This window comes from Charadrius vociferus, unplaced genomic scaffold (assembly GCF_000708025.1).
Source record: "Charadrius vociferus isolate BGI_N301 unplaced genomic scaffold, ASM70802v2 scaffold163, whole genome shotgun sequence".
NCBI lineage: Eukaryota > Metazoa > Chordata > Aves > Charadriiformes > Charadriidae > Charadrius > Charadrius vociferus.
The window spans coordinates 5,472,967-5,492,794 of NW_009648332.1; the positions used below are offsets into that span (position 1 = coordinate 5,472,967).

General features: G+C 42.7%; 1 protein-coding gene across 1 annotated transcript in view; it reads left to right on the plus strand.

Moving 5' to 3' along the window:
* TRABD2B (TraB domain containing 2B) overlaps positions 1-16,394 on the plus strand; it is a 299,956-nt gene extending 283,562 nt beyond the window's left edge. The window contains exon 7 of the mRNA XM_009884835.1: positions 15,349-16,394. Within this exon, the coding sequence (XP_009883137.1) occupies positions 15,349-15,571 (223 nt within the window). The 3' untranslated portion in view covers positions 15,572-16,394. The remainder of the gene's footprint in view (positions 1-15,348) is intronic.
* The last annotated feature ends 3,434 nt before the right edge of the window (positions 16,395-19,828 follow it).

Below are 19,828 nucleotides of genomic sequence, written 5' to 3' on the forward strand. Positions count from 1 at the left end.
GCCTGAAATCTTCTCTTAGTTTGCCCAGTTTTTATGAACTCTGGTGGATATACAGTGGGCAAAAGAAGACATTTTGGTCAGCAAAGCAGTGCATCAGTTGGTCCTTCTCTCTCCCCATGCTGCACGCCTCTCTTGAACATGCAGTCTTGCTTCTCTGAAAACGTCCTCAGCTCCTCCTGAGCAGAGACCAAAACGTGGGGAATACTGCACTTTCCCCTTCTTAGTTTCTTACTGTTCCCATTTGATCCCCCTTTAAGACAAGCAGGTGGTTCGATGCCTCCTTTAAACGAGCATTGACGTTGGCAATTCTTTCATTGTGCCCTTTGCACAGCCCCAAGTGCACAAGCCCTCCAGTAGAAGCAAAATAACAGCACGGTATAACTTAGTGCAGTATAAATAAGAGGTAAATCTCCTGACTGTAACATCTGATATGGTGATGACATATCCTCCCTCCCTAGATGTTTTTTATTGAGGCTTCTTGGATTATCAGGTTGGTCAGAGTGCACAGAACGTATTAATTAAAGCTGTGAAGCCTGGGCTCAGCACACAACTCTCTCGCGCATCGCAGTAACGGATGGGAAGTCCTGACGTTCGTGTCCAAAGCTCTGGCATCCCCATGCTAATAGACCTTCCCTGTCAGCTGGCTGTGAGTGATAACTTCTTTCCCCTTGTAAAGTCAAAGAGTTAATTTGTTATCCTCCAGATGGGGCTGAAAAGATGTGCAGCCATACTTTCACCTGGTAGACACACAAAAAGATCTGTATGTTTTACTTTGTTCTGTTGTTCTCTATAATGTGCTGCCACTGTGTGATGGAACAAACTCAGATAAATTATTAAAAAAAAAAAAAAAGCAAAACCCTTGCATATTTACTTTCATTATTGCTTAAGTGTCTCACTACCAGTATGAGCAACTAATATGAAGCAGTATGCCTGCCCTATTTTAATGAAAGCTGTAAATACCTGAAAGTAAAATCATTAGAGACAAAGAACACAGAAGCCTCTTGGAAATAGAGACATAATTTGTATACAGTTTTCAATTTTATTTCATGAAACTAAATTCTTTATTGGTAATGCATTAGGTATTTTATTTTTGTGAAATTTAATTCCATCATGAATATTAAATCCATATTTTTGAAGGCAAGCAAGAAACAAAATTGGAACACACGAAAGCTCAGATTTTTTAACAGTGAGGTATTTTTCAGCACTGAATATCCAAGAACACTTTCTGCTCCTTTCTCCTCAATGCTCATTAAGATTGAAAATACAATGCAGGATGTTTTATGGAACCTATTAAGAGATTTCTCTTGCTTTCTTGTTTTCTACTTTTCATTTGATATACATTGAGTACAGATAGTCCATATTATATATTTATATCTGCCCCAGTTTGGTGTATTTCTGACTCGGGCTGAAGATAGCCTTGCCATTGCAAGCTTTGTTAAGCCACCTAAGATCTGTCTGATGCAGCACAAACAAAATGTTTGCTTAGGATTCAGTTTCAAGAAGGAGCAGCTGCTGAGTTACAATAATCTCTTCCTCCGTGATGCACATCCCCACTTGCTCCACTGTTTCTCAGCCAGCACGGTCTCATCTCCCCACCCAGTGCCAGGACTTGATTTTGGACAACCTGTTAACTTTTCAGTTCCACGGTTCTCCGTTTTCTGCTTAAATATTCTCTTTCTCCAATACTCTTTCTACCTGCCCTTTTTAACTCTGCCTTCATGCGTTTGGTGTGGTCCCTGGAGCAAGGAGTAGGAAGGGACTGCTCCATCTTCATCCCCAGAACTGTGCACTCACCTCCACCTCTCTGAGCTCACCTTGCAGGAGGCTGTGATGCTCCAAATACTGCACTTCACTTTGCAACCAGTCCATGCCAATGAAAATGTGAGCTTTTGGAGCCTACAGCCTTCAGCAGAACCTCTTTGAGATGGGGGCATGTCGCACTTGTAGCTAGCATGGCTTTGCCATCTGGCATTACTGCAGACTGCAGTGGGTAGGAGGCATAGCGAGGCATCCTTCTGCTTCATTTTTTAACCGTGAGGTGCATCTTCTCCATGTTATTTCATCTTCTTTGCTTTTCCTGTCATTTTCACACAGATGTGTGTGTGGCCAAAAATACTGCAGACTGGACAAGACAGTCAGCATTGGCTTCATTTATTCTTTGCTGAGTTCATGGACATCGTAAAGCAGTCCAGGCTCTTTCTGCTGATGCTTTTACTTCTCTTGAGAACTTAGCAGCCTCGTGGGCAGTCTCTGTGATGATGGCTAATGCCAGGAGTGTTGGGGGTCTGTTGGGGGCAAACTGTTGTCTAGACACCTACAATAATAAGTCACTAGCAAAAACTTTATGCTTATGCATTGGATCATTTTTTTATTCTTCGGGCATTGGAAATGCAATTACAGTTGGCATTAAGCTGGAGAAAAGGGGCCTGTGGGTATAAATGCAGAAGCAAGTTTATTTTACCTACAGCTTGTTGTCGTGTTAATATTGAGCTACCACAGTTGAATAGGTTAGACCCTCTTTAAGTCTTGAGATTCCCATTCACAACTACTCAGTCATAAAAATAAGGTTTCAGGACTGGACTTATAGTACAAAGTGTCTCCTGTGGAGTGAGGCAAAAAAAAAAAAAAAGGAGGGTACTCATTCCACCAAGAGAGTTAACACTAAGTGAGTTTGACTGTCTTCAGTGTTAATGCAAGGCTTTTTCTCCAGCTATTTTTAGTCTGTTCCAGCAGCGTGTCCCACTGTGGTCTGGTATGCGAGAGCTTTGCTGTGAGGTTTGCAAACACTTGTATTTCTGTGTTGTGAGAACAGAGCGTTTGTGTGTTATTGGAGCGTGTGTTCCTTCGGCGACTGAAAGGAAGGGCAGACCGCGCATGTGATCCATGCACATGTTTATTGTTGCCTGTGAATAACCATGTACAGCAAGTGGGCTCTGGAATAAAGCTTGTTAGCAGATGTCGTCATGGCCCTTCCAATTTATAAATATGAGCCTTGACATTTATATTTTCCATATCCAGGGCTTTCACTAGCCAGATGTTCTGAGGATTGGCTCCTTGGAGCCTTTAACTATGACTCCTCATGGCATATTGTCTATCGCTCACACAAAAAAAATAAAGCCGTGTTTCTATCTCCTATCAAACACATAAGAAAGCAAAATGCACTGAGTACCCTCAGGTAAAGGGCATTCCTCTAAATCTGAAAGGCACTTTAACACAGCTCTACAAAACTCTTTACGGTCACTCGGCTGAAAAATAAGTTGTCTGGTTTAACAGGCAGAGAAAATTCACTACACAGTAGCGCTTTTACCCTGCTGTTTGGGGTGGGTGAAGAGTGCGGTTTGTGTTAAACTTGCAAAGCTGACTGCAGTTGCAGACACTGTAAGAAGTGCTGAGTGGGCTCATGCCCAGGGTGAGTTGGATTCCTTAGACACAGAAGTGGGTGGTAAAGCACCTGCGCTCCCTAAATTGCAGTTCTTGCAGAGGTTTTTCCTTTAGCAAGTGCTGTGTTTTCCCTACGGAGCAGGGTGGTGGCCAGCCCCGCGTTCAGACTCCTAATGTACAGCACTACTCGGCTGACAAAATGGGGCTGTTGCCATCTTCTTCAGAGCAAACTGAATTGCTCCGTAGGCTGGTACAGCCAGCACTGACCCTGCAGGGAGGTTGGACCCCTGTGCACATGAGGCTTGGAGGTTTTAGGGTCAGGAGCAAGACGCTTCCCTGCTCCTCAGGCTATGGAAGCAGCAGAGACCCATCCATGCCGCATCTGCTCCTTGCACTGGACCCATCAGGGGGAAGAGTTAATAGAGTCATCTCAAAAGCTGGGTTTGGGTTGAAGATGGGACCTCTGATGGGCTTGCTGTCTGCCTCTCTGCCCCAGGGATACACAGATGTGTTGAAGAGTTCACTTACCATCTAAAAGCCAGAGCAAACCTTCTTCTCAAACACTGCAACCCGGAGTTGGACTTATATATTTGAGTGATCTTCGTATCTAGCAGTACCTAAGCCCTAAAATATTGCATATTTGCTGTTCCTCAAGGTGAAGCTCCAGGCTTAGCAGAGCTCCATAAAAATCCATAAAATGTAAAAAACTTCATCTTCCAGTGAAGGTACTTGAGTTACCAGTTACCGTGGCCAGCAGGTCAAGGGAGGTGTGGCCAGCAGGTCAAGGGAGGTGATCCTGCCCCTCTACTCCACTCTCGTGAGACCCCACCTGGAGTACTGCATCCAGCTCTGGAGAAAGACATGGACCTGCTGGAGCGTGTCCAGAGGAGAGCCACAAGGATGATCAGAGGGCTGGAGCACCTCTCCTATGAGGAGAGGCTGAGAGAGCTGGGGCTGTTCAGCCTGGAGAAGAGAAGGCTCCGGGGAGATCTTATTGCGGCCTTCCAGTACCTAAAGGGGGCCTACAGGAGAGCTGGGGAAGGGCTTGTTACTAGGGCATGTAGTGACAGGATGAGGGGGAATGGATATAAACTGGAAGAGGGCAGGTTTAGATTAAACATTAGGAAGAAGTTTTTTACTTTGAGGGTTTTAAGGCACTGGAACAGGTTGCCCAGAGAAGTTGTTGAGGCCCTATCCCTGGAGGTGTTCAAGGCCAGGCTGGACGTGGCCTTGGGCAACCTGGTCTAGGCGGAGGTGTCCCCGCCCATGGCAGGGGGGGTGGGACTCCAAGATCTTTAAGGTCCTTTCCAACCTAAACCATTCTATGATTCTATGATTCTACTGTAAAGAAAAAAAAAAGTCTTTAAAATTCAGTGGAAATGCAAACACACAACACTGTCAGTGCTAGCCCAAAGGAAGAGGATAAGGGTTATGGGATTTATTTCTGGTTCTGCTATTCCCCTTCCGACTAATGAGTTTCATGCCCTGTGAAATTAAGTGAAGAAAAGTATGACAGGGAGGAAGATGACATTACTGTCGCGGTGGGCAGTTGGTTTATAAGAGGGCTTTAACCACAGCTATAATGTGGTTGTGAGTTTATCTGAGAAGACAAATTCATTGTAGAGCGGAACGGGAGGAAATTTGATTCCCTGACACTGCCGGCAGCGCGGGCTGCGCTGCGTGCTGAAAACCCAGCAGGACCCCAAAGGGCAGCTGTGGTCTAAGTCCAGTTACTTGCTGGGATGAAGGAGAAGTAGGATTTATTTAAATTCATACGGGTTTAATGCTATAAAAGCCGGGTTCCTGCAATTATGAAAATGCCGGGCCAAATTTCGATTTCACTCAGACCTCCTCTTTACGATTCCTGAATAACTTAACTGAACAAAGTCAACATTATACCTGGGGCCTGAGCCCGTGGTGCTGGAAGGCGATGCCTGTGAGCTGCCGGCTGTCGGGGTCGCCTCACGTAGCACTACCGTGGAGAGACGTGGTGCAGACCATGCTCGGTTCTGCAGAGACACTTCATGGTCCAGGTTACAACACCCAGCAGGGAAAGCTTTTGCAGCCTTTCCAGCCCTGCAGGCCAGCAAGCAGCTTTTTATGAGCCACCGGTGGCATCTCTGGCCTTTCAGAGGGTTTGGAAGGGCTTGGGGAGAAGGAGTTTATGGTGTGGCTGGTATCACTGTAGTTGCTTTGCAAGCAGCAGGAGGAACCCAAGCCTTGTGGGCAATGCAGCAATTTAAAGTCCTTGGCATTTCTGCCTGGTAGATATGCCCTGTGAACCTTTTTTTTTTATTATTTTGAGGGTGAGTCTGTTGGAAAGAAAAAGAAGCCAGTGCTTTTGTTAAGTGGAACAAGCTTGAATTCAATACTGCTCCAAATAACAGGTTCAAAGATCTGACCCAACCTTAATTATTCTTACTAAAAGAGACTCTGGAAAAATACAAGCAGCGAGCAGGAAAGTGAGCCCAGTGAATTATAGAGAAAAATGGGATACAGACTAAGTGGAGAGAAAAACTGTTACACTGAGATGGAAAAAGAGCATGGAGAAGGAAAAATAAAATTAAAATCAAATGGAAAAATGCAGTATATTGGACATCCATTTAAGCCAGTTTATATTTTGGTTGTTCGTTCTGTTCCTTAATACATTGCACAGGCATCTTCTTAACTGAAATAATTGTATGTCTTAGAGAACACTCTTGGAGAAAATTTGACAGGATGTTTTAGGTATTACCCCACAACTGCCTATTCTAAATCATTTTAAAATCTGGAGAGGAAAGTCGATATCTTTTACAGTGTTTAACAAGAAAGTGACAAGGTCAAATATATACATCTCTATGAATGTATGTGTTCCCCAAGCACATCTAAACATGCATGGTTAATTCTGCGCATCTGCAAAAAATATTTGAGCCATAGGGCCCACACAATGCCAAACAAACACTTGAGTGCACAGAGGAGAGGGCAGACCAAGTCACTCTGCTTCTAATTAGTTGAAAGGTGGAGCCCAAGACATAAAATATGGATTACGATTTTGATCACCCCAAAAATGCAAGTTGTTTTGCATGTGGGGCTGTATTGGTGAGAGCAGGCGGTTTGCAAAATACAGGCAAAAGATACAGATATTCTGCTCGTGCTTGGGATTGGGTTCAAAACCACCTGATTGCAGCACCATCAGATGAACTCTACGTGTTGTGTATCATCAGGTTGCCCAAAAATCTTCACAGATTGCATCACTGGCAAGATTTTTACAATGCTGAGCCCATCTGTGTATGCGCTGTTGATGTTCTTGCTTACTTTGGCTGTAAAAACTGCAATTATCTGTCCAAGGACCAGTGAAACAAGTACTTGGTTATTTTAGCTGTGATGAGTGCCTTAATTGCGCATACAAATCAGGTACACAACCAGATGTGTGCAGTGGGTGGGGGTGAGTTTGTGGATATTTTTGAGCCCACATCACTATTTAGACTATCATGAACACGTCTTGGCTCAGATGTCCGTGCAGCACTGGTGAAACAAAGGGCTCTGAGCTATCCCTTCTTAGCAAGGGCCAGGCCCTGGGTTAAACTGGGATGCATTATCCCAGCTCTGCGATTGCCTCGTCCCAGTGCAGAATCACGGGGGGATATTCTTAGGATATTAGAGAATCATCAAAGGATCTCTTAGAAGGGCAAAGGAAAGAGCTAATGTTGTCATCTCCTGCCTCGGGACCACCCAGACACTCTACAACAAATCATGCGTCTTCAGCTACAGTATCTTGAATTATTGTTCACAGGGATTTTAAAGAATTTAATTTCTTTTTTTTCCCTCTTTTTTTTTCCTTTTTTTTCCCTTTTTTTAAAGGATGACATGTAGTTTCCTGACGGGCTGGTTTTAATAAGGTCGAAATCTTTGTTGTTGCCAAATCAGAGAGGACTATAACATCTTTAAGTCATTAGATGGGAATGGGGTAATTACTCAGAGGGTGTGCTTCAAAGGTTATTGGTTTTTACAACGTTCTATGTTTTTACACCATTCTGAAGTTGACTGGAAAGGAGCAACTGGCCTGATTCTGCTGCTGCCACATGTGTGGGTGCAGGATTTGTATTTGCATGGTTTTCCTGAAGGATTTCAGGGTGGGAGGTTGAAAAGGGTCATACGCAGTCTCCTCTGGGGACGGGGAGGTGCAGGAAACTTTCCCACATGCTGAAAGTTCACTTCATAAAAGGGTCCTCAGGCTGTGCTGGAGTTGTTTCTCACCTGCTCCTTCCCTACCTGCTGGCTGCATCCACACATCCACCTTTGCACCACTTGTGGCTTGAAAGTTGTTCTGCAATTTTGGATGCTCCTGTAGCATTCAGCCTTGCTGCAGGTCAGTGTCACTCCAGGGCTGAATTTGTCATCACGGAGGCATTTTGCAGGTGGCCTGGGCAACCAGGACCTGAAAATCACAGTGAGAGTCTGCAAAACACTTCACATTGGGTTAATGCCGATGGTGTGACACTAACGCTTCAAGGTCTTGACTCAGATGAGAGTCGTGGGAGTAATAGAAGTAAAGTGATTTAATGAGGTTTTGATGGTTCCTTGGTGGGTGACACGGGGATAAAAACCAAATCTCCTGGCTTCCAGCCCATGGCCCATTCAGAGAGGGGGTCAAAACCGCACCAGAGACATTTGAGCTAGATTTCAACATTGAGCCTCCTCCTGCTGATACCAGTGTGGCCTCCCTGGAGCCACTGGGCCAAGGTAGCTTGGCTACCTTCTCCTCCTTCATGTCAAAGCTCAGAGCCAAGACCCCAAAGAGGGTACACCAGGCCTTGCCATGGCCATTGTTGGGGAGCTGCTAAGGGACCGAGGAGGGGAGCTGCATCCCCACCAGCCACTGCTCTTTGCACTGCAGAATCAGCAGTTCTCCTCTTCTCCACCCTGTGGCCCCATCACAGTTTAGGAACCTGTCCTTACCAGTCAAAGCCCTCACTGAGGGCTAGAGCTTGGCTGGGGTTCAGGAGATGTGAATTCCAGAGAGAGAGATCTTCAGAAGCAGCTCATCTTGCCTACCTTAGAGACACACCTTTGAGCGGAAAGGATTGTCCTCTTGAGGCATCTTGTTGCCTGTGAACTGTAGCAGGAACGCAGTTGAATAGCTCCAACTATAAGGCTGCATCTGAAATAGCTACAATTAATCCCACCCTTTAAATCCTATTAAAGGCCAGGGCATCTGAAGGACTGCCCGCGATTCTCTTTGGTGGCATCTTGTGCGGGTGCTGCTGTCAGCCTCAGGTCCTGCATGGTCAGGAGGGAATGGTGCCTCACACTGCTTCCCCAACCATCCCACCCTTGCGTGCAGTGTCCTGCTCACCACCACCACCCTTCCTGTGCTTGGGCACACAGTGACAGTGACGCTCGGGGTCCTGGCATGCTTGTTCACAGCTTTCTGTCCTTTCAGAGCCAATGCCTGGTGAGACTTGTGCTTCCCTTTCCCTCTTTTCCCTCGATATCCTCTTCTTTCTCCTAGAGATAAGCCATGGCAGATGTGGTACTAACAAAGAGCAGGGCTGGGAGAATAGACCTCTGTCAGCGGACATGCGCTGCCCTTTGCCACTGCACAGGGGTCGGGAGCTCACAGGTGCCCACTTCAAGGTGGGGAATTGCTCGCTGTTGGTCTCTAGAGGAGCCAGAGGATTGAAATAAGGCTGGATCAGAGCTTGACGTTCCTCTCAGGTGGAAAGATGGTTCCCATTTGAGTCTCATCAGAAGGAAAGCTCAGATCGACAGCGACGGGTTGTTGAAATGCTCCCGATGTTGCTGCCTGACCCCTCTATCGATAGCGCAGCTGAAGCTGCCACCCCGCGACTCCACGGCTATGCTGCTCCTGCAGAGGGTGGATGCTTGCAGTGTGGAAAATCAGCAAAGATCTGGGCTCCCAATAAACCTGGGGAAAGGGGAAAATAGTAGAGATAAGACTCTTCTTTGGCTCATCTCCTGTCTTCTCTGTTGGCCACAAACCAGTGTGTGATATTGCTTACTCATTCAGACATGCAAAAGCAGTTTACTACACTACTGCAAAGAAGTAGTGGCCTCCTCTGGACAGGATTCCTTAATCAGATCCAGGCTGGATTATTATTTTTTTTTTAATGAACTGAACCTTGTGAAAGCATGAGCCTCTTGGCCTTGATCCCACGAAGGGCTTTAGGACGTGCTGAGTTGTAGGTATGTGAATACTAGCCTTGCTGGGAGCGCTGGTGAGCTTGCGGTGCTTGACATCCTGATAGTCTGGGACCAGGAGGCTCAGCATCCTGCAGGATTTATCCCTCAGGATGCATAAACAGCATCTGTAAGGAAGGCAGTGATGCAGAGATAGATGAAGCTTGAAGGGAACAGAGCCTGTGCCGGTCTAAAGAACGCCTTCCAGAAACATCAACTACTAATAGGAACATTTCAAGAGATGAGGATTTAACATTCCCTTTAAGAGGTTACTCTAGTGGTCTTCGCAGTTAACTCCTTGTGACTTATTTTTAGTGTGATTTTTTTCTAGTGTGATTTCTTTCCCCCCAACATATTCTTTTTTTCCTCTTGGTTGAGCACCGATTACTTTCTTTCAAATGTGTGGTCAGACTTCTTGCCAGCCAGCTTGTTTGCATACTGCAACGGGTTGGTCCCAGCGCTTTAAGTAGATGTATTTTTCAAATCTTGATTAATAAATTTTGGTGACATAAATAGGTCTGGTTAGTTCCAAGAATAATTGTCTTCACTAGCAGAACATTATTTCTGATCACCAGAAAAATAACGTGATCAACTCCTTTCACATCTGTTCATTAAATGGAAAGGAAAAAAAACTAGGGCAAAATTTGTTTGAAAAGAAACAGGAAGCATATGCTTAATATCACTTAAAAAACCCCTAGCCATCATAAGGTTAACATCAAATCACAAATGCAAAACAGCCATTATTGTATTTACTCAAAAATTTTCTTTTGTTTTACTAGCTCTTTCAGTTTTCAATTGAAACATGCATTTTTTCAGCGTTCAATCTATGCTGGCACATTCTCTTGATAAGCTTCTTTCATCAGATGCTATTGTAAGAAAGGCTGTCTGGGTCCACATTTGTTTACATTTATTAAAAATAGTTGTCATGTGTTTATATAATTCCTTTGATCCAGAAAAATCCCCAAACACTTTGTAATTTATGCTTAAAAGGGTCACTTCCTCCACCCTGAACAGAAACTGGGTTGGGACTGAGGCATGGCAGCAGCCTAAAAATGCATAGAAACATCACGATAATTCGGTCTGTCCTCACCCCCTCAGAGCACCATCAGTTTTCCATGAGTTTCAGAGCAGTTACTGGGACCATAAAGGCGGTTTGGACTTCTGGGGCAAAACATAGTGAAAAGACCGTCTTCCTAGAGATGGCATTTTTTTCATGCACTTCCTTTTCCTTTGCAAATAAAGAAGCAGTGGCACCTGCTGCGAAAAGCATAGGGTTGGCAGTATCTCAGCCAGACCTACTGTTCCCAGTTTGGGGCACCTCACTCCAGAGAAGACACAGATCAACCATGCAGAGCCGGGGGAGGACAGAAGAAAGGGTGGAGGGGGAGCGCCTGAGGACTTGCGGAGAGAGGCGGAGGGGATGGTTTGTTTAAATGAGGGAAGGCTGAGGTGAAACGTGGTTAAGTCTTCAAAACACATGAAAGGCTGCTGAGAAGAGGAAAGGAATAAACCTGTCCATGGGGACAGGAGAAGTCACGAACTTACACTGTAGCAAGGGAGAGTTGGTGAAACGCTAGGCAGTAATTCTGGACTTCAGTAATGGTGAAATACTGGAATAGATGTCTGCAGAGACTCTGGAACTACTGCCATTGTAGGGTTGGTTTTTTTTTTGAGATTGGCATAGACATAAATGTCAGGAAGGGTTTAGATCTTGTTCCTGTCTTTGGGACAGATGGGCCGGAAAGTCCCTCCTGGTCCTATCTTCTGTGATTCTGCTGTGGTGTCAGATGTGGTCAGATGAGCCCTGCTTATATGGATAAACCAAATCACACTAAAAATTAGTTTGTGAGCTCCTTGCAAAGTCCTTGCAAACTACACCAGAACAGAAATTCCCCCGAAGGCTGGCATGTATGTTTGTATTATTTTTCAGTTTTAAAATGCTCCCAGATCATCAAGGTGCTTCAGCACGCCCCCAGCGCAGAGGACGTGAATCATGTAATTGGATTCAGTAAGGTCTGTTCACAAAGCCTCTGCCCGGGGCCCCATTTTGGGGGAAAGTTTTACACGTTGTAATGACGGTAAGACAATGTATGACTAATGCACTGATTTGAAAAACTGCCCTATTATCTGATCAAAAGTACAAGCTCATGAATGTGGTACCGCGGGTCATTTGGCTAAAAGATACCCAGAGTCTTCCAAATTTTTAAAACAATCCCATACACAGAAGTAAAAAACAGAGGTATGAACAGTGGAGCCAGCCTGTTCACCACAGATCATATGGAATGTTTTATTAAAGATATTTTTATCAGACACAAAAGACTGAAATACAGAATATCCTGGGCTTGCAAGAGAAGGCGTGATAATAATTTTGATTATTATCCCTCAGATCATTTTTATTATTCTCTATGTTCATTTCAGGAATGATCAAAACCTCCCTGAGGACAATGGAAAGTTTCCAGTTGAGTTCAGGGGACTCTGCTGCTGCTTTCATCCTTAGGGAAGGTCCGAGGGTCAGTGAGATCCTCTGTGCACGTGCAAACATGCTCGGAGGGAGTTTGGAGAAGTCGTCTCCTGACACCAGGGCCACTTCTAAGATTAGGTTATAATCTAACCTGGCTGTCTAGGGCCCCTCTGAAACCCCGAGGAAGAGAAAAACCCCCAAGCAAGAATAAGTACACCCTAGAGACCTGCACGGGAATGAGGTGGACCACCACCTGGAGAGGTTTCTCTCCCCATTCACTATAGAAACAACCTAGTTAGAAACTTGGAGATTTTACAAAGAGTTTTGTAGCATTTGGTAAAAGGGATCCTTCTCTTTAAATATCTCTAACCCACCTTGGCAGTCGGCTGGGATGCTAGAAGAAAAGTTGCATTTAAGAAAATGTCTTATATGGATGGCATGTATCCATTTATATGGATAAACTGTGATTCATTTGCTATTAGCATGCTTTGTACACATTAATGGAAGCACACGGTTCTTCCCTTGTAAAGCACTTAAGGATTTTTTAAAAACAAACAACCCCACCTAACAGTATGTATCTTAACAAGGAAGCCTTTATAGAAATCTAATGTCTTGAAACCAGAAAATGACCTCACTGACTGAAGAGAAGAGTAGTAAAAAATTCCCAGGCCTTTTGACAGGAAACCCTGGGATTTTAAGTAAACTGTAGGAGTTTTTTTCCCCAAAAAAATACCTGTTTTCAAGGGAGAAAAAAAAAATCAACAAAAAAATGACAAAACATTTCTGGCAGTTGGCTAGAAAATGGAAACATCATAAGGAAATGTAAAAGGTTGATTTAAGGCTGTTTTAGGAATCCCTTAGAGGTAGTTGGCTGATGAATGGGCTCATGATTCTTTTACGGGTTCCCTGGCCAGCCTGTGTCCCCCATCGGACATCTCACACAATACATGCCTGAGGTGCAGAAAGACAGTTTGCACGAGGGACATTTTAGCCTCACTGGAGGATCAAGCCCATAGATTGTGTCAGGAGCAGGACACACCCAAACTGCAAGTCTAAATGGCATTTTGGCAATGTTTTTTTAAATTGCAATTGAAAACCAGACCCTCCTTGCAGTTTAAAATTTAATTCAGGGTTAAATTTTGTAGTTCTGCAAAGTGACAAACAAGATGAGTACAAGCACCTACCCATACTTACCTTAGGGAAAACTGGTACAGGGGAGAAACCCCAATTTTGTGATTCCACTGTCAGTGTTGCCAGATCTGTGCACCGCAGCATCACTGAACAGGATAAATGAGATCTGGATCAGAAGTTTGAGCGTGACTGCATTTCTGTTGAATTACTCAGAGAACGTAGTACTTGTTTTTGTCAGAAGTATGCTTTAACGATGCTTTGTATTCGCCATGGGATGGCCATTCATCCTTGATGTTACATATATTACAGGAGCTTGGATAGACAGTGCCTAATCTGGCATCCTTCTTGCCAGCGCTAAAGTAACCGCTCAAAAAAAATGGACAAATTTGAAAAAGCGGCATTAGCTTATCCCAGATCAACTCTTTGTATGCAGTGACTGCAGCGGTTTTCATGCGCTATAGCAGAAGGTCTGAAGCTATGTGTCTTGTATCATCTGTTCGAGACATAAACCAACCACTCACCATGGGAATTTAGATAAGAGCTTTCTCCAGAAGGCTTGATTTCAGAATTTTCTATTTACAGCAGTTTGTTCCTCTGGAACGAGCACCGCTTCTCACTGTCAAAGACCTAATGCTGGTTAGATGGATTATCTGCTCGCATGAAGCAATTCCCACGTCTTTAATTCTAGGCTGCCTTTTCTTTTTATTTTAATTCATTGCACATTAGTTAAGACCACTTCTAGCTACAGAACAACTAACCCACCCAGAATATGTGGTGACAGTATAAAGGATGAGGGAAGAAATGAAATGAATTATCCCAAAACCCAGGGTGAAGTGTCACGTGCAGTGACTGTGAATTGGATTTGATGTTGACCCGCGTGTGTGTTTACCAGTGCCCTCTTCTGGGTTGACTCTGATCTTCTCAGTTTGTGATTGACTCAACACATTTGAAGCATCGGAGCTAAAAGCTATCTCATTATTGCTTAGACAGAAAAAGACAAAAGCCTTCCGTGCTACTAAATTCTATTGCTGTGCAAGAATCTAGAGCAAAGTATTGTTCTTTTTATCTGATATTATGCAAGACACAGCCTTTTTCTTCCAAGGTCAGGCTCTCAGATACTGTATCTAAATATTTATAGGACTGCATAGCTTGTTACCCCATTAAAAAAATATTTGACAGCCATTTTCAGTGCCTCCAAATCCCCTTTATGGAAGATTTAAAAAGTAATGCAGTGAATCTGCAAGTATTAGTGTCACATCTTGTTTTCAGGGGAATTTGTCTCTTTTCTCCTTGCACAGCCTTGTTTTTAAGTCCAGAATCCATCTTGCGCAGTTTGCATGCTCAGTTGTGCTGCTCTGTGACAAGTGGTGGATTATGGATCATCCAATAATGGATGCAATGGAAGCATTTTATGAAACGGAGATTACAAGTTAAAACTTCCAAATCAATTGTAAGTGGACCTTTTTGACCTTCATTGTCATGGGAATCATGCTGAATTCCAACCTGTAAATTCAAAACAAAGTACTAACTCAAGCTACAATCAATAAGCAATCACTGCTATCGAGACAAATACAGGGAGTTGGAAACTTCACACTGAGTCTGGTTTTGGCATTGTGTTTTGACCCAAAATGGCCTAAAACCAGGAAAATAAATGAAGCTACTTGGTCTTCTGTGCTCAAGGTTATCAGTTGTGTAAGGGCACCCTGAGAAATTCTTTATGGCTTGTGAAACAGAAGAAAAACATATTTTGTGAGCCCTGTTGGACTTAGCATGCAGGCCATGGTGAGTAAGACGTCTCTAAGACGTGACAAATTCTGAGACCTTTGGTGGCAAGAAGGTACGTAAGAACATAAGAATGACATCATCCTGGGTCAGCACAAAGATTCATCTATCACAGTCTCTGATGCGGGCCAATAATGGATGCTTAAAAAGTGCAATAAGTTAGATATATCAAGAGTGATCCCTCCTTTGGCTATATTCTACCAGCAGCCAGCAGCTGAGGGACATCCTGAATCAGAGCTGTTTCCAGATCATCACGCTCATCAGTCCCTGGGGCTCTCCCTGTGTGTCTGATGCGTGCAAACAATAACAATAATTGTGATTGTCGTCGCTGTTGCTACCACATAGAATGACAGCTCACACAGCAGAGATAAGGATTCTCCTGTTTAATTTCCTTCTCTTGTGTTTTCTTTTAGCACCACCACGTTCCCTTCCTATATCAGGATAACCAACAGCTACATCACAGTCAAACCTCCCATTTGGATTTCAAACCGGCTGGACCAGAGACCGCGTTCAGATCTCCCATCCCAGCCTCAGCCTACAAGCTCAGCTTCAGCCAGCGTTTTATGGCCATCAATAACTTCTCCTCTCTGCGTGGCCATAACTTCTTTCCTCCTGAATCTACTGCAGCCTTCCTGACCACATTAGTATTACGTGCAATCCCTTGGAGTAGAGAAGAGAGATAATTTATGAATGAATTGGAGGTTAAGACAACAACAGTTACAAGCTGGACCTTCTCGGTGAATCAGTAGTGCCTTCTAGCTGATTTTGTCTCTTTGCCCAGATACATTTTGAAACTCTAAAGCTTTATTGTAACACTGACTTACATCTTCTTTTTGTAGAAGGATCTTTATTTCCCATAGTGCTATGGGGTTTTGTAAAATATACATGTTCATATAAAGAAAAAAAAGGAAAAGAAAAAATGTATTTATTCGACTGGTAAACTTATTTTTCTTGTTGTATATGTTAATAACATACTTATTAATCAGTAGCGATGGTGAAACAGATAAATTAATATTTTCTATATTTGTTTTCTAACTGACAACTCTGCAAATGTCTGAAGTGACACCAAATGAATGGCTTCTTTGTTTCTTTAACCATTACTTTTTACAGCAACTGTCCAATAAGTACATTTCTACTGAACTTCTTTACTTTACATATTTTTAATCTCGTTCACATAGCTTACACTGAGTAAAGCAGATCTTGCTCTCTGTGGCCTATGCCCCTTAGAAAAATAGGTGTGTTCTTAACTCAAGTTAGCTGCTACAACCTAAAATCCCAGTTATTTTTATATGACTTAGTAAGTCATCAGTCAAGATAACCCTCTAAGTTCTCTGTTGTCTTTAACTAAACTATTTAACTTCTTTGGAAATTGCCAACTTCCCTCTTTGCCCTGGGATTAATTCATTAGGTAATGCAAATTAAGACAGCTTTTTCTTAATAAAAAAATTCTTTTAAAGTCTGGGATAATCCCACTGGAATTACTTTCTTCTCTCCCTCATGTTATATCAACACAAGCCTGCCACCTTTCCAAGCTTAAATGAGAGCAGAACTTGGTCTGTCTGTAGGGTATAAAGATGCAGTATCCTGTTAATCTATAGAACTTCTTTGTACCAGTTGTATTTATGGAGGGCAGAAAACATCTACAAATTCCTCTTCATCTTGCTATTATGACGCTTAGAGCTGGTATTTCTGTGCTGAATTATGGCCTGTCCAAAATCTTTTCGATACCACAGGAGCCGAATTAACCCCTGTGTCATGGGGACGAATAGAGTGTTCCTCCATTTGTAGACTCTGGTACTGCTGTTGTCTTAGATGGAAACATTACTACACCTTACACTCACTGAAAATTTTACTCCCTCTCCAAGCAGCTTCTTTTCATGAATGTGGTGAAAAACATCTATGGGGAAAAAAAAAAAAAAAAAAGTCCATCTTAAAAACTATTACATTTAAGAATGTATGTTGATTTTTTTCCCCCAACAAAGCATGATGAAAAATCCCTTTGGATACAAGAGTTTCAGTGAGAAAATTTATGTTGGTTGAAATAGTGATTTTCTTTCTAGGTCATCTACAAACCAAAAATCTAAATTATGTGATGGAAACATCTTAGTTAAAAAAGAAGACTCCAAAACCAGAAAAATACAGCGTAAACTTTTCTTTATGAAAAAGCAGTGCTTTTTCATCTTGAAAAAAATACCAGACGATAATGATGATGATTACGATAATAATACTGATAAAAATCTGACTGAAAACAGTCATGTCACTTTCCCACCAGCCCTACAGTGTGGTCTCCAAGACTGGAGAAGATGATTCCATGCCATCTTAAAGTCTCTGCAGTGAGAGATGGTTTAGGATTCATGGGTTGTTGGGTTTTTTTTGTCATTATACCAGTTAATTCAGGATAGTAGGTTAGGAAACGATTAGACTACAAAAGGCACATGGGGTTTTTTTGAACCATGATGAAATATTGAGCTTTTCCATCACTTATCCCAACCCATTGCCTTACAAAAGGCCAGGGAGAATACAGATAACCTCTTTTTTACTTACTGCACACTAGGACCTCCAGCCTTTGCTCTGTTTTTGACAGAAGGTTGTGTAGATTTGTGGTCAATTTAAGTGGGTACAGCAGACAGTGCTATAAGTTACCTTTTTTTTTTTTTCAAGTGCAACAGTTGATAAGGCTGAATGGAAAACTTCGAGCTTTGCCCCAAGTGTAGGCTTCAAGCACACCCAGTGCATACTTTTATATTGTGTATTTTGGCTAGCAGAAGATTGGAGATGTTAGTTTTGGACAGAAGCCATTCACCTTGCATAATATTTATTGCACGGGGCTGGATATTGGAAACATATTTTGAGAACTTTCAGTTCCATTTTATTTGAGCTCTTACGCTAGAAATGCTTTGATTTGAATATAATGGCTTAACAGATCTTCAAATTCAACATTAATGCATTTAAAAGATGATTGGCTGTCCTGCTGTATTCAAGACAGAGGTCAGAACTGGATTATAATGTCTTATTTACACAAATGGAGCTGGAAATAAGGTAGGCAAATCTTAAGGGTGATGATAAGTTACATAGTAAAAGTGAACAGCCAACAAACCGAATCCCATTGAATTTTATTTGTTATAGTCTGATCGAATCCAGAAATGATTCTGTGGTACCATCCCAGAAATAATTCCAGGTGTTGGAAAACTTACAGTATAAATAGACACGACCACATATAGATAAGGGAAAGAGAAAAACAGAAACAACTTGTCCAAGACTGTAAGGAAAAACACCAATGGGACCAAGATTAGAAATTACAGTTCTACAGTTTCCCAACCTGTGGCTTTCTCCATAAGCCTCTGGGGCTTTTTTTGAATATTAGGAGCACACAGATATCTCCACACTCACAGCTGTCATTATACCGCACAGAATAGTCACTCCCTTCGTCACGGATGAGGTTTTTTTTCTGAGTCACTCCTCCACTGGACAGTAATACTCAATATTCATTAGCTCAGTTATCACGGTATGCTTGGATATCACAGCGTGTAAATAGCTTGGATATCAAAGTATGTTTTGACTTACTTGCATTTCCTGGCATTTTGTCTGTAATTCCTGTGAAATGAATGAATGTTACTGGAGCTCGCCGAATTTCCCTTGCGCTGGTGCTCTGCGTTTGTCATACCGCAGTGCAGGGGTCAAAGCAAGATGTCTCCTGGCTTTGGGGCCAACACACTTGACTTCTGCCACCGAAAAGCGTCTAGCTCGCCTGGTCATCTGAGCTTCCTCTGGTTAGGGAAGAAGACACGACTTACAATAAATATGAGATTAAGTAGCTTCCCCTAGATCGTAGCTCAGGAGCCCCACATGAATGGCTTCAGCACAGTTCTCTAAGCAAACATTTATTTTATTCTGTTGTTTTACCCTAAGGTCCAACTTAGGGTAACTTTTTTCAATCTGTAGCATGTGAGCATAGCAATACTAGAAAAGGAGACCCTCACTGTGATTGATAAAATGGATTATTTATTAATAATCAGCTACAGCAGCCCAGTATTAATTAAAATACACTGATGCTAGTTAGCACGGATCTATGCACATCCATTGCAATGGGTCGTGATTATATTCAGCATGAGTTTAAAAAGTGTGCATTAGATTTGATACGTGCTCTTGAAGTAACACTGACTACCATCTTCATGGGACTTCAGTTTTCTTGTTGGGTTTCTTGGAAAATTAGAAACCGACTCTTTTCTTTTTTCCGAAGGAAAGCTCAGATTCCCGTATAATCACAAGATTCCAGGAGCAGGATTTTTAACAAAAATATCCGTGTGCACTATATATAGTAGCAAATGCCGGTGATACTATTTACCTCTGAGAAACACAATCAAGAGAGTCACGCAATGTCTAGCAATCAAGGACATGGTTTTGGATGAGTCCAAAGCTGAAGGTTCATAAGATTCATCTTTTCCACGCAACTACAACTGACACCAATACAATTCACATTATATACAACTGTAACATTATAAATGAATGCTAATTATCTGCCAAGTTCTTGCCCGGGTGGAATAAATATCCCATACCACCAGCAATGGATCTAACTTCCATTCTTTCATTGTTTTAATGCTTTTCTTTTGCCTATGTTTAACTATATTAACATGCATTGCCACTTGGAGAACCAGTTAGTAAGCTGGGACAGAAGGTATTTTATATTTTATGACTGATGTAGTTTCTCTGCAATCCCTTGGGCTGTTGAATAATGCAATACCTCTTCTGGCAATAAATGATGAACATGATTTATGATAACTATGCTTTATACAGGTGTCAAAAATCTGCTTTGTTGAACTTCCCTTCCCATTCCTCCAAGCTCCACTGTAATTTAGGAACACCCAAGGTACAGAGTTGTGTATTTATCTAAGT